Here is a 15,635-nt window from a genome sequence, read left to right on the forward strand (position 1 = left end):
ATTAATAGAGAGATGAGAAAGAAAGTGTTGGCCAAGACCCGGGCACTCTGCTGGGTGAGAGCATGGTGGGCCCCTGATGACTGGGGGGGTCTTAGAGAAGAATCCGGTTTCTCTGCGGAAAGACCACAGGCGTTTGTGGTGTGTGTGTGTGTGTGTGTGTGTGTGTGAGTGTGTGTGTGTGTGTGTTTGTGTCTGGGTACATCACAAACATTTAAACTAGAAAATTAGGCAAGTTAAAGGGTCTAGAGCTGGCATATGAATTTGGAATGTAAATCAAACATACAGTATATAGAGATTTTATTCTCCTTTTATCAGTCATCTCTTAATATCACAATTTCACAGTATGATTTTAAATTTTAATATCAGGTCAAAGTTAAAAATATATAATGGATTCTATGCTGTTTCAAACATAATGAGAAGTGATAAAGTCTTTGGGAATGACATGGCAGAATTCTACCTAAGATGGGAGGCAGGCCTACAGCCCATGTGTTGATTACGAACTCTTGCTAAGACACTCCAACGGTTTGTTGTCCACCGTCAGCCCTTGGGATGTATACCCAGGGTTCGGGCCTTTCCTTAATCTCGACACCTAATAGGTACGTATGAAAAATGTCTTTATAGATCTGTCATTTCTGATCATTTGACTAGTGCAGAAAAGCAGAGCCATTGGCCTCAGGTTCGGGAAGGTAGAGAAGAACAGTGGATGAAGGGTAGTGTCTGATGTTTCTACTGTGGGAGAAGACCTCTCTTGCCTGGTGCTGCTGACCAACCCCACGTACGAGTGGCTCCCTTTGTCCCTGAAGGCCTCCTTATAAATGAGGGCTGGTGATGAAAGAGGAGGAGCAGGGAGCTAGAGGGCATGACGGGGCCACGTCCTCCCCACAGGACACAGGAGTGAGGTAAGCAAGAAACACGATTTTCAGGCCAGTGGTTAGCCCATGAATTCCAGATACACAAAAGCCTGGAAGGGGGTGTGTGCTCCATATATTAAGAAAAGGGAGAGGTAAGGCTTTACAAATAAAAATTACTATTTTTTAAAAGAGTTGTGAGAATCCAGGAACAAGGCTGAGTACAGAAGCAATCAACTCAGTCGACGAGCATACATGCCTCAGGAGGCCAGGGAATGGAGAGGGAAGCATTTAAACCAGAAAAGAACAATGCCCTGGTTCCTGTGTCTGAAACCTGCTTGTGCAGAGTCATAGCAGCAGCGCTTGGACGGTGCTATTTCTCAGTGACGCTGGGGAATGAGAGAACCAGCAAAGGGTGCCCACAGTGGGAGCAGGAAAGCTCTCTTTCAGGTTGCTCTTGTAAGAGAAAATGACCCACTTTGAAGTCTTTTTTGAGATAGCCAATTAATGCTGAACTGTAGAAGCCAGGCTAGCAGGAGAAAGAACAAATACCCAAGAGTGCCCCCAGACTCACTTCTGAGAGATGGAGAAAAATTTACCCACTGTATTGCCAACACAGCAAATAATTCTGATTATGGTCTACAGTGAATGCTTCTGAAAAACAGGTACTTCATTAAACGAAATACAACGAAAAACAAAATGTGTAAAGACCAAGTTGTTTTTAAAGGAAGGAAATATCCTTTTCATTTGGTTATAATATGTTTTCTGTTCCTAACCCCCTCAGCCATTCAGACACAGCTCTGACTATGCCGCATTGTGTTTCTGCAGAGAAAACACCTCACCTTTATGCCACGTCTCTCCGTATTCGCCACCTCCTCTGATGTTGGCCACTGCGAGGACGCCACCCATGTGTCTCACAAAGATAAGCCTGGACACACTGAGAAACAGTAAAAAAAAAAACTAATGGCCTTCCATTATCGCCTAGTAAGGACCACATTATTTCCCTCCATTTCAGAAAAAAATGTACCCCCAAAACATCCATGTGTAGTATCATCTAGTTTGGAGCCCAATATTTTTATGTTACTTGATTAAAGTAAAAAAAAAAAAGTATGTGTGTGTGTGTGTGTGTGTGTGTGTATATATATATATATATATATAACCTCTGTTGAATGTTTAACTGCAAAACACACATGTTCATGAGTACTCAGTATATGTCATTTTTCAATATTGGTAAACCTTTCACTGTACAAAGTTGGAATGCAGAAGTTCTCATTTCATACTGAATCTACCTGTCAACTATCCTGGCAAACCAAATCCCACTAGCCACGTGACACAGGTCTGGTGTGAACGGGCGGCTCGCAGGAACACCCAGTAACGGCTCCTGCTCTGCTCTTCTTTTTTCCCGTATCTTTCTCCATAGTCCTCAATTTGGAAAAAAAAAGACAAGATTCTTTCTGAAATGTGGATTTTTAAAGTTTTACTGAAACTTAGATGTTATACTAGATAAGAGATGATGAGAAAGGTAGAGGAGCTGAAAGGACACAGCCCAGAAATAAGAAGGGAGAGCTCCCAGACGGAGTGTTTCTAGAAATAAACAAAAGAAACTATAGCACCAGGCTTCTAGGAAAAGAATGGAAAGAGAAAAAGGAAACTTTGGATTTTATGGTTTTCTCCTCTTTCCACTGATTCTAAAAATGCTAAGTGATACGTATTTTTCTAGCTGCTGTTAGTTAAAACTAAGTTGTCTTTGTGAACTGTTTCTGAGAATTTTACATTGTTTCTTTTAGTAACTGGGGAAACCGTGAGCTTCTGCCACCTCGGGCTCTGGATGGTCTGAGTGCTAGTTCCCGGGGTCTGGAGGACGGAGAGCAGAGGGGAGTTGGGGTCGGTGGCGTGAGTACACAATTAGACTAGGCTGGCCAAATGGATTTGCAATTGCTTGGTCTTTTCTTCATTGTTTTTCATGCACCTCTGATGGTCTCCACTGAAACTATCAGCATATCCCTGGCGTTCTGGGTGAAAACGGTAGGGGCTTTCCCTTACTTGTGTCCTGATTCCCAGCAGAGCAGGCTTCACACATACTTGTTGCACAAATGAACAAAGACAGAGGTTAACTACAGATTTGCTCAGGAGTTCGTGTTGCCTTGATAATAGCCTCCTTGTGGGGATCACGGGTATGGGCTTAGCATACAAGTCTGACTTGTTCATCAGATGAAGCATGTGATCACTGGCCCTACACTCAGGCATAACTGTGACTTGAAACTGAAGCTTGTATTTCATCACTGTGAGAGAAGGGGCAAACAATGACATACGGTATTCTTGTTGTAAGGATTTGGTGAACCCAATGAACAAACAGCGACTGCCTTGTATCCTAAGACTAACAGTTACAGAGAATAAATATGGCTTCTGCTTTTACCACATAGATAAGGATACTACTGAAACAGTGACTCTCACGGCCTGGGAAACTCTAATAAGAGATGGGTAGCCCGTCTGTGGGCTCGGGCTTTGCCTAAGATGGTGCTTAGTAGAGAGGAAGCATTCAAGAAGGTAGAATGGCGCCTGACCAGGCGGTGGCGCAGTGGATAGAGCATCGGACTGGGATGTGGAGGACCCAGGTTCGAGACCTTGAGGTCACCAGCTTGAGCACAGGCTCATCTGGTTTGAGCAAGGCTCACCAGCTTGAGCCCAAGGTCGCTGGCTCGAGCAAGGGGTCCCTTGGTCTGCTGTAGCCCCCCGGTCAAGGAACATATGAGAAAGCAATCAATGAACAACTAAGGAACCGCAATGAAGAACTGATGTTTCTCATCCCTCTCCCTTCCCGTCTGTCTGTACTATCTGTCCCTTTCTCTGACTCTGTCTCTGCCAAAAAAAAGAAAAGAAAAGGAAAGAAGGTAGAATGGTGAGGTCACTACAATGAGTGAAGAGCAACCATCGGTACACTCATATGATGGTGCCTCACAAACTCTGAAAATACTCTTCTACATGATTTTACACCTTCATCAGCTCCTTAGTAACAGAAGGACAAAATCAAACTGTTTCCCCAGATGTTCAAGACAGTTCACAATTTGGCAATAAACAACTTTGGGGCAGGGACCTCTTTTCAGTTTGATTAAATCCTAAATAATTAGCAGAATGGTCTACTGATATCAAGTACTCAAAGTAACATTTTTCTTGTATTTAAATTTGGGACAGCTGGTGTAATTTACCCTGAATTTATGTCCTGACAGTCACCAGCCCATGAATTTCTTCCCAAATCAGACAGATGAATCATTGAATCAGATTTCATGGGAGGTACTATTTATAAGTTGGCTTAGAACTGATCTTGATGGTAGGAGACTTCCACTGGAAGGAGGGGATAAAATATATTCTGAGTGCCAGGAGTGCTCCATGCTCACCTGTAGTTGGGGGTGATCGATATGTTGAAGCCACCGTAGCCATATAAGAAGGCAGGATGAGAGCCATCCAATTTTATGCCCTTTTTATGCACGATGAACATTGGAATCTTTGTACCATCCTTGCTAGGGTAGAAAATCTAGAAAAGAGAGAAGAATAAACGTAATACTACTTAGTACACAGCATGCTTTTACATGGGAAAATTCAAGGGTAGCAATACTCTCTTCAAGATGCAGAGCAGCAGAGTGGAGGTCCAGGACCACAAAGGTGCCCAATGGTGGAGCAGGGAAGAGTTCATGGGTCTGAAAATAGGGCCACTTGAATTTGAATTCCTGTTCCAGAGCGACCAGCTAGGAGACGTCGGGCAGACTGTTCATCCTCCCTTAGCCTCAGTTCTTCCTCCCTAAAACATGGCCTTCCTGGGGCACACAGAAAACACACATTTGTTTTCCGCCCCAGCTCTGGAAAAAGTCAGATTTGGTCATCCTGCTGAACAATTCAATCTAGGGAGAGTTCTTTTCTAGAAAAGAAATTTCACATTCATCTTCCTCTCTAAATGTTAATATACTCAACTCGCCTGCAATTTTCTTTTTCCTTATGTGGGAGGCAGAGAGGCGGAGAGGCGGGGAGGCGGGGAGGCAGAGAAGCATGCTCCCACTAGCACCCTAGCCTGAATCCACCGGGCAAGCCCTCTATGGGGAGATGCTCTGCCATCTGGGGCTTGCTCCGTTGCTCAGCAACTGAGCTATTTTAGTGCCTGAGGCAAGGTCATGTAGCCATCTTCAGTGCTGGGGGCCCACTTGTTTGAGCCATTGGAGCCATGGCTACGGGAGAGGAAGAGAGAGTATGAGAGAGAAGGGGGAGGGTGGAGAAGCAGATGGTTGCTTCTCCTGTGTGCCCTAACCGTGAACCAAACTCGAGATTTCCACACGCTAGGCCGATGCTCTACCACTGAGCCAACCAGGCAAGGCCAGCATTTTTCTATGTACAACTATTAAATTAATGTTAGCGACAACAAAACATTAGCTTAAAGAGTAGATGAGAAACATAGAAATCCTATTATTCTAGGTCAAAGACATTTTTTCCAGGATTTTTAATTAAGGCTCATAAAATCTTCCTGAATCTGAGTAACTTCAGTCAACATTTCTATATTCATTACTTTTGGGATAAAAGGAGTAAGAGGACAAGGATAAGAAAGAGAGTATTAAATATTCAAGTATTGTCAATTTGTTATGAAGTGAGTTGATAAGCCAACAAAAGCCAATAATGGCTTGTTTTGGACAGAAAATCTATAGATAGCTTTCCCTTGGGGTATACATGGTTTCTTTACCTCAGCTGACACCTGGAAAGCAATCTGCTTACAGACATCTTGATGACCTTCCATGTTACAGTCAAATATATAAGCCTTCATACTTGGTGTGACCTGCAGCCATAGTTTATCCAGTGTTTCAGGTAGCAGTTCTATTGCAGAAAGATGCTACAAGGTGCTTGGAAATAAACAGTGGGAGGCGGGGGTGGGGGTGGGAGGCTGAAAGTGGAGAAGCCATGCAGATCTGCAGGAAGGCGCACAGGGCCACAATGTGTGCCAGCGAGTCTGGAAGGTTTCTGAAACCTTCCGAGAACAGCACAAAAGCATGTTTCTAACCTGGTGAGAAATATGGAGAAATAGATAAATCCGATAATTTAGGAATCATGGAGAATACTCCTCAGGGTCTAGAATCATCAGAGAGCACAGTATTATTTAAAGTTAACTTAGTGGCAGGTAGAAACCTCTGATAAAGTAAAAATAAATGCAGAATAAGTAAAATGCATTTCAAGTGATTGGCTGGCATTAATGAGCTAAAATCAAGGGCCTTCAGTGCAGACTTGGGGAGAATTTGGAGCACCCTAACCACAGCATCACGATTTTCTTCAGTGACTTTAATCAATGAAAATGATGACCCATCCAGCATCCTGACCTTTCAGAGGCTTAAATGCCTCAGTGTGAAGATCTTTGCTGCTACTCCATCCTATCTACTTGTTCATTCAAATATTTCCCAAGTCCAGTGCATTACGCGCTGGAGACATAAAAATGAACAAGACTTGGATAAATGGCTCACATGATTCTACCTGAACTGTGTCAGCTGTTCAAAACAGTGTTCCCTTTAACACCCCACCCTCAATTTCCCACCTGTCCTCAAATTCCTGCCCCAGCCTCTAAGTCAGTGGTTCTCAAAGTGTGAACCCTAGAAGATTTCCAGGTGCACCCTATGGTGTTCCAGAGAAATATGTGCCTGTTGGGGACCAAAAAAACCAACAGGGTTTTTGGAGTTTAGATTTTGGGGGCCAGAGGTGTGGGGAATGGGCTGTAAGATGACAGTTTGCCCAACCCCCCACCTCACTTACCTGATTAGGTTGCAAAAGGCTGTTAAGCTGTGGTGCTGGATTGTTTACACTACCCCCATGTAACCCGGAAAGACTGGAGGCAAGTTTCTTCTATCCTTTGTTTGGTGTAAAGTTAAGACATTCATGCTGGGACCTGCCGAATTTACTAAATCTTACCAAGAATGTGTGTATTTATATATATATATATATATATACATACATATATATATGTATGTATATATATATATAACTTTTTTTGTTGTTTTTTATTTTTAACCCTTTTTACGAATTCTAAAAAGCATAACTCAAAAAATGTAACATAAAAATGTTTTTTAATGTCAGAATAAATTTAATTTTGTTGTATTCATTTCATTTAATTACCATAAAAGCATGCTTGGACTTTATATTTTTTCATTAATATTTGACTTAATTATTATAACATATTTCTCAGAAATTTGTAGTATATAATACGCCTACAATTATTTGTAGGATTTTAACTGCATCCCGACTTCAGAAAGTTTGAGAACCACTGCCCTAAGCCCTTTTTGTGCAGGTCACCCCTCCAGAGGGAACACACTGCTCCGTACCTGCTCTGCCCCCAGTCAGGACTGATGCACCCCTAGTTCCCCCTAAGCTAACTGTCAGACCCTTTTTCTGTCCCCAGAACACTCTTTCCTGTTGCTCTGTGATGACCTGGCTTCCTTCCCTGGCACCGCTTCCTTTGCTGTCACCTGTAGGGTTTCTAATGCCTGCCAGTCGGTCTGCAATGCGCCCATCTGGCTCCACGGCCAAGGCATCCTTTTAGAATACCAACACAAGCACAAAGCCCCCTTTAAACCTGCAGTCGTAAAGACATACTTGTAAAACTATATCCAAGCTTAAGTTGGTGTGGTTCTGATGTTAAATAACACTCTGAACACTGACCACAAGTGAAAGGGCACTGTAAAGATGACTGCAATAAAATAATCTTCAAAAACTCCTTACAAGAAGGTTTTTTTCAGTCTTGAAATAAATATACCTCATCTATGCCTGTATATATATTCTATCAAGTCTCTCTACACACACACATGTACACACACATATACACAGTTAGCAGCAGCATTCTTTGCCATTTCCATTCATGGAAAGGCAAATGATTTTTTTCTTGTATTTTTCTGAAGTTAGAAGCAGGGAGGCAGTCAGACTCCCACATGTGCCCTACCAGGATCCACCCAGCATGCCCACCAGGGGGCGATGCTCTGCCCATCTGGGGCATTGCTCTGTTGTGGCCGGAGCCATTATAGTGCCTGAGGCAGAGGCCATGGAGCCACCCTCAGTGCCCGGGCCAGCTTTGCTCCAGTGTAGCCTTGACTGAGGGAGGGGAAGAGAGAGAGACAGAGAAGAAGGAGAGGGGGAAGGGTGGAGAAGCAGATAGGCACTTCTCCTGTGTGCCCTGGCCAGGAATCAAACTTAGGACTTCCAGACGCTGAGCTGATGCTCTACCACTGAGTCAACTGGCCAGGGTCTTGATCTGACTTTTCAATGAAAGCATAAACTGAGTCCTGAGTCTTTTTGAAAACTATGGAAAGAATCCATGTGGACATTTTAGACAGAGTCATTAAAAATAGCCCAGGCATTTTCCATCATGCACTTTCTACTTCCTTAACTAAAACTGAAACTTCCTTAACTTGAAACCACTTCCTTAAAAACTTTTCTTTAAGAGGCTCTGGGGTATTTTCTTTCCCACTGCCCTAGATTTGCTCAATTTGGAGGAGAAGCTAGTAAGCTCCTCGTTCCCATTTGGTTCCCAAATCTGGCCAAACCAGGAAGCTCCACTTCAGAATCCATGCCACTGGTTCTTGAACCTTATTGTCTGGTTCTACACATTTGTGATGGACACGTTAAAAATATAGTTCCCCAGGCTGCCTTCCTCAGAGATTCTGCCTCCACAGGGCTGGGGTGGAGCCTTCAAACTGCAGTTAGTAAGTCTCTTCACTAGTCTGACACGGAGGGACCAGAACTCAAAAAACCTAGTCAGATCATCTGTTTTTATCACCTTCTCTGTTCTCATCAATTAATATAAACTAAAATCAGTTATTTTTCCATAATCCCTGAAAGTTTCAATATGGGACTCCATAATTCTTTTTACCTGAGTCCCCTGTAATTTTCTCCAGTAAATTTTTTTTTTAGATTTTTATTTACTCATTTTAGAAAAGGGTAAGAGAGAGAGAGAGAGAGAGAGAGAGAAAGGGGGAGGAGCAGGAACTCCCATATGTGCCTTGATCAGGCAAGCCCAGGGTTTCAAACCGGCGACCTCAGCATTCCAGGTTGATGCTTTATCTACTGCGCCACCACAGGTCAGGCTTCTTCAATGATTTTGTCCATGAAATTACTGACTGGTCCAGCATCCTGACCTCCCAACAGTCTTAAATGTCTCACTATCAAGACCCTTGCTACCATCCCACCTATTCAATACTTGCTGAGTCAATTATGTGCCAGCACTGCACTAAACACTGGAGACATAAATACGAACAAGACTTGAATAGTTCTTTCCTTCATGGGACTTAAGAGCCTACAGAAATAAACCAACAGGCACTACAAACACTCATCGCCTTAACTTTGCCCTTAGGACTCACCCTTCTGCAAGCAACTCTGACAGTCCCCATGTGACTCCATTTTGTTCTTTCACCACCTCCTTCCCTTTCCTACTCTTGGGGCATCTGATTTTACTCTTTCAATTTATGTATGTATGTATATATTTATAACTTTTACTAAAACATTCCACCCCTTATACTCTGTCTGGCTGTAAGTCCCCCTTGGGCTTTCTTCCTCAGCTTGGGACTCTTAGCCAACCCTTTAAGTATTACTAATGTCTAAAACCCTCTAATTCTAACCTAACCCACTGGATTCCTTCTCCTCTGCGCTGTTGGGTACTCAGGAAATGCCAACTCACTTCATAACAAATTGACAATACTTGAACTCATAGGCTTTGAACTTATGCCTTTAGTTACGCCTGCTACCCAAATGAATTCCTTACGTGTTTCCTTGTGTTTTGCTTCCTATGCCTTTTTAAAATGTCTTCCTTATACCTTTTTTGTTCCTAAGTCAATTCCAGAGTAGTTGTTTTCAATGTTTTCCATTTTCTTCCATGACCAGCACCACCCATTTGCACCCCCTGCTCTTTTTGTCCGCCACATGCTAGGAGGGCTTTCTGCCGACTTCACTCCCTATCTACCACCTCAGAGAAAGAAGGATCGCTCAGCCTTGACTCCACTCCTCACCCACTCCACCCCGATCTCACTCTCCCAATTACCACAATTTTCTTTTTGTATTATCTTTCTTTTCTTGGCATACAGACTCAAATTTCTCCTTTACTATATAACAGAACAAAGACTCCAAACCTTCTGCATTGTCCTGTCCACCCCTCAAGTTAAGTCTCCATCTCCCTCCCTCCCTGACCAAACATACCCAGTAACTTGTACCCACTACTTGTCGCTTGTTACCCTGTTCATTTCTCTGTCCCCATCATTTTTCAAAGGGCCTCAGTGAACATTTGTGTCTTTCCTCCTGTCCCTCTGTCCCTGCCTCTACCCAGGGGTGTATACCCTTCCCAACCTTTTCCCAAGTTTATAGAGACACATCTCTTTATAATTATTCACACACAATTACATGTGAATTAATATTATATGGATATTTGCTAAGTTTACTCCTCCTACTCCTCACTTTGCAATACTTCATGGAATTCTATCCAGGATAAAGCATCCTGATTTATCTCATTAAAAAAAATCACTGCCTAATATTCCATTGTATGGGTATATGTACATTTATTTAAACATTTGTTCACCTAAAGATATTCAGACTATTCTTTTATTCTGTTAACAATGATGGAATGCATTCTTTTAAGGTAAATATTATGTACTCATGCTATGATGTCTGTGGGATATATTCTTAGACATGAACTTTGCTAGATCAAAGTGTATGTGCATTTGAAAATTCAATAGATAAATAATTCTCTAAAAATGGTGTATTAAGTTAATCGCCTAGAGACAATGATTACCTACATGTCCCTTTCTCACCAGCAGTGGATGTTAAAATGGATTTTAATTTTTGCTAGTCTAGAAGACAAACAGTACCATCTCATTATTGCTTTAAGAATCAGTTTTTACATTAGTTAAAATTTTCATCTATTTACTAGTAATTTTCTATCTCCTCAGAGAATAAAGTATGACTCCCCTTTTACTATGTTACTGTTCAAATAGTTTATAGAAACTCTTCTTACATTAAGGATATTAACCTTTTGCCATCATTATGTTTTATTTGTATTTCTTTCTAGTCTATGACCTGTTGTTTTTTTAAAATTGATTTTAGAGAGAGGAAGGGAAAGAGATAAACATGGATTTGTTGTTTCACTTATTTGTGCATCTACTGGTTGATTATAGTATGTGCCTTGACCAGGGATCTAATTTTCCCTAAATGGCCAACTATTACACATCATTTATTGAAGAATCACTCTTTCCCCCACTGCTCAGAAACACCATTTTGAACTGGTTTCTTCCCAGGCCTCATCTGTTTCAATCCCCACCTGGCCCCACCACTCCTTTGGCTCCTGGGTGGAGAATTTCTCTGGTTCTTTTTTAATTGCTCTAATTCTTTTTCAACCTTCTTTGTGGGCCCATTACTAGCTCTTCTTCCTGTTGCCGAATGCTACTGTTCTGCAATTTTGTCTGGTTAGTCTTCTCTTTTCTGTCTGAAATATCCCTCTGCCATCTTAGAAAGCTCTACTAAACTACTGAGGACCCCCTGTGCACAGCTGCAGGCCCACAGGAGGGTCGTGGCTGCCTGGTCCGTGCTCCTTTTCCACATACTCTTGTTTCGCCTAGGAGCTGCAGTCTCTTGCTTCTCTCTCTTCTCAGCCACCCGCTGCCAACTCTCTGAATCATATCTTGTGCCAAGGACCCCCATGCCCAGGCCCTCACTGAATCATTTTAGTTCTCACAATCAGGCCCCTCCTCTCTATTTGGCAAACCTCAAAATTCTCTACCCCATTAGCCTCAAACCAACTGGTCTAGAATAAAACCTTAAATGATTATTAGTAGCATACAAAAATTATAATGTAAATGATATATACAGACAGTCCCAGCCTTACAGTGGTTTTACTTACAATTTTTTTTCAACTTTACAATGGTGCAAAAGAGATACACACTCATTAGAAACGATGCTTTGAATTTTGTTCTTTCCCAGGCTAGATGTGTGGTCCCACACTCTCTTGTGTACTGGGCAGCAGCAGTGAGCCAGCTCCCAATCTGCCACACAATCAGAAGAGTGAAGAACAACTGCGTCTTTACTGTGTAGTATTAAATGCATCTTCAACTTACAGTATTTTCAACTTAGGGATGGGTTGGTACATTAGAATGTAACCACATTGTAAGTCTAGGAGCATCTGGATATATAATACAACAGCCATTAGTGCTGGATGAGTAGACAAGAGCAGACAATTGCCAGAGCTTAAACTCACATGTTACTTCTCCATTTGCAACAGTTTATTACTACCACAATACTCAGGTTCAAGTTAAAAAGTAAAAACACTTATATTTTTCCTCTTACATATAACCAAACAAGACAGCTGACAATACATATCCATTCTTTTTAAGTGCCTGTAGGTACCACCCTTTCATTAGATGACAAAGCTTTTATGGGATCCTTAATGGACAGGGAAACAAAGTGCTCACATGGCGCTGACAGGCACCCATTTGAGAAACAGAAAAAGTCTGTCTGTTATCCAGGCTCATCATGTGATGGGCCCTGTCTTTCCTGCTCGCTGTCAGCAGCTGAACAAATGGGTTGTGCAACAGATCGAGGACAGCAAAGAGCCTGTGACAGCAGCGTTACCAACAGGGTCTCCCCCTGGCGTAATCTTTCATCCTAACAGATGACAAACACACCTAAGAATCTAAGACGACTGTCTCTGGAAGCATCCATGAGATCTTAAAGAGGGACTACTTTAGTGTGCTTTTCTTTTTTTTTTTTTTCATTTTTCTGAAGCTGGAAACGGGGAGAGACAGTCAGACAGACTCCCGCATGCGCCCGACCGGGATCCACCCGGCACGCCCACCAGGGGCGACGCTCTGCCCACCAGGGGGCGATGCTCTGCCCATCCTGGGCATCGCCATGTCGCGACCAGAGCCGCTCCAGCGCCTGAGGTAGAGGCCACAGAGCCATCCCCAGCGCCCGGGCCATCTTTGCTCCAATGGAGCCTTGGCTGTGGGAGGGGAAGAGAGAGACAGAGAGGAAAGCGCGGCGGAGGGGTGGAGAAGCAAATGGGCGCTTCTCCTGTGTGCTCTGGCCGGGAATCGAACCCGGGTCCTCCGCACGCTAGGCCGACACTCTACCGCTGAGCCAACCGGCCAGGGCCTTTAGTGTGCTTTGCTTTTTCTTTCCTTTTCCTTTCCCTTTCCCTTTCCCTTTCCCTTTCCCTTTCTTTCTTTCTTTCTTTCTTTCTTTCTTTCTTTCTTTCTTTCTTTCTTTCTTTCTTTCCTTTCTTTCTTTCCTTTCTTTCTTTCTTTTCTTTCCTTCCTTCCTTCCTTCCTTCCTTCCCTCCCTCCCTCCCTCCCTCCCTTTCTCCTTCTTTCTTTCTTTCTTTCTTTCTTTCTTTCTTTCTTTCTTTCTTTCTTTCTTTCTTTCTTCCTTCCTTCCTTCCTTCCTTTCTTCCTTCCTTCCTTCCCTTTCCTTTCTTTCTTTCTTTCCTTTCTTTCTTTCTTTCTCTCTCTCTCTCTCTCTCTTTCTTTCTTTTTTTTTTTTTTTTTTTGTATTTTTCTGAAGTTGGAAACGGGGAGGCAGGCAGACAGACTCCCGCATGTGCCCGACCGGGATCCACCCAGCACGCCCACCAGGGGGCGATGCTCGGCCCCTCTGGGGCGTCGCTCTGTTGCGACCAGAGCTGTTCTAGCACCTGAGGCAGAGGCCACAGAGCCATCTTCAGCGCCCAGGCCATCTTTGCTCCAATGGAGCCTTGGCTGCGGGAAGGGAAGAGAGAGACAGAGAGGAAGGAGAGGGGTAGGGATGGAGAAGCAGATAGGTGCTTCTCCTGTGTGCCCTGGCCGGGAATTGAACCCGGGGCTCCTGCACGCCAGGCCGACGCTCTACCACTGAGCCAACCAACTAGGGCCTAGTGTGTTTTTCTATGAAACCTTCATCAGGGACACCACACATAAGAAAATAAATAAACACCCCCACAGTGATTCAAAGCAACAGTGGTTTCCAAATATGAATGAACCAGCCAAAGGTTGAGCAAACATTAAACTAACAACGCTTCTTTCCTTAAATTTTGTTTACCTTCTCTTAGAAAAAAAATTCCTCATTTTGGAGACTCACATTGTAGCATCGAAAACCAAGACCATTAAGCACAGCGAGGCATAAGGAACCGCACCCTCTATGAAGGGCACACTGCTCCGCGATGGACAGGGATGGGTGTTTTCCGGGCGGCTGCAAGACTGCCAGCCTGGTAAAGAGTCTGTGCCAGGTCTTTCTCAGCACCAAGGAATTAAGATAATTCCAAATTCTGGGAACTTAAAATGTTTGAGAGATGAGGAGAGGTGGTCATTCCGGGACCTCACCTCACCAGTCACCCCGCTTACTTTTACAAATGACAAACCTAAAATCCAAAAGAGTAAGAAATCTGCTAAGCTAACACAGCAGCTTATGGAAAATTACCATATAGGTCTCCCAAGTCCCTGCTCCAGAATTTTTTCTTCCGTGACACAAAGTAAATCCCTTCAATTTATGCCTTCCTTGTAAATACCTTTATTGGGAGTAATTATGCAAATTTTTGAAAATGTTAGAACACAGATTTAAGATAGTCTCCCCTCACCCCCAACAATGATTACTCGTCTCTAGAGAATCTAGGAGACAAAGATACTATGCTTTCTTTGCCTGTCTTTGTTACTCTCTTGAAAAGGAGACTCATTTAAGAATGTCAAAAGCCATGTCCCAGATGAGAAGTTATTATCTATTATTATTATCTGAAATTGGAGATAGATTATTAAAGTAATAAAAATGCCACCACACCCTCTCATGTTGCACCACTAAAAACATTCAGTTTCAATAGTATTTTTAAAAGGCTTAACTGACACAATTCATTTCACAAACAAAATAAATGCTTGAGGGAACCATAATAAAAAGCATCTTCAAATATCTAAGTAATTAAATTTAAAGCAGCTTCTAATTTTGTACATTTAAAACCATATTTTAATGAATGACTGCTTAACAGATAAGAGCTCACAGATTTCTGAGCTGAAATCCTTTAAATTAAAAAAAGAACTATATTGCTCTGGTCAGTTGGCTCAGCGGTAGAGCGCTGGCCTGGTGTATGGAAGTTCCGGGTTTGATTCCTGGTCAAGACACACAGGAGAAGCAATCATCTGCTTCTCCACACCCCCTCTCCTTCTCTCTTTCTCTCTCTTCCCTTCCTGCAGCCATGGCTGAAATGATTTGAGCAAGTTGGCCTCAGGCACTGAGGATGGCTCCATGGCCTCACCTCAGATGCTAAAAAAGCACAGTTGCCAAGCAATGGAGCAGCTGCTCCAGATGGGCAGAGTATCACCCTGTAAGGGGCTTGCCAGGTGGATCCCAGTCAGGGTGTATGCAGGAGTCTGTCTCTCTGCCTTCCTGCCTCTCATTTGATAAAACAAAAACAGAACAAAACAAAACACTATATTAAGGGAAAGAAAGAAAAGGTCTGTGCTTACATAAAGTACATAGTCTAAAATGTCAGAAATGACCCATCCTTATCATCAAGCATGACTTTCCAAAGACATCACCAAATAGAAAGTGGTTTTACTCTGGAACAGTGGTTCTCAACCTTTCTAATGCCGTGACCCCGCAATACAGTTCCTCATGTTGCGGTGACCCCAAACCAAAAAATAATTTTGGTGGCTACTTCATAACTGTAATTTTGCTACAGTTATGATTCGGAATGTAAATACCTGATATGCATTATGTATTTTCCGATGGCTTTAGGCGACCCCGCTGGGGTTGCGACCCACAGGTTGAGAA

General features: G+C 42.9%; 1 protein-coding gene across 1 annotated transcript in view; it reads right to left on the reverse strand.

Annotated features, from left to right (window-relative positions):
* The window catches only part of PREP (prolyl endopeptidase), a 158,382-nt gene that overhangs the window by 10,660 nt on the left and 132,087 nt on the right, over positions 1-15,635 (reverse strand). The window contains exons 11-12 of the mRNA XM_066248268.1: positions 4,244-4,380; positions 1,691-1,785 (exon numbers count right to left, since the gene is read on the reverse strand). Of these exons, the coding sequence (XP_066104365.1) occupies positions 1,691-1,785; positions 4,244-4,380 (232 nt within the window). The remainder of the gene's footprint in view (positions 1-1,690; positions 1,786-4,243; positions 4,381-15,635) is intronic.

The sequence above is a fragment of the Saccopteryx bilineata genome, chromosome 12 (assembly GCF_036850765.1).
Source record: "Saccopteryx bilineata isolate mSacBil1 chromosome 12, mSacBil1_pri_phased_curated, whole genome shotgun sequence".
In the NCBI taxonomy this organism is placed as follows: Eukaryota; Metazoa; Chordata; class Mammalia; order Chiroptera; family Emballonuridae; genus Saccopteryx; species Saccopteryx bilineata.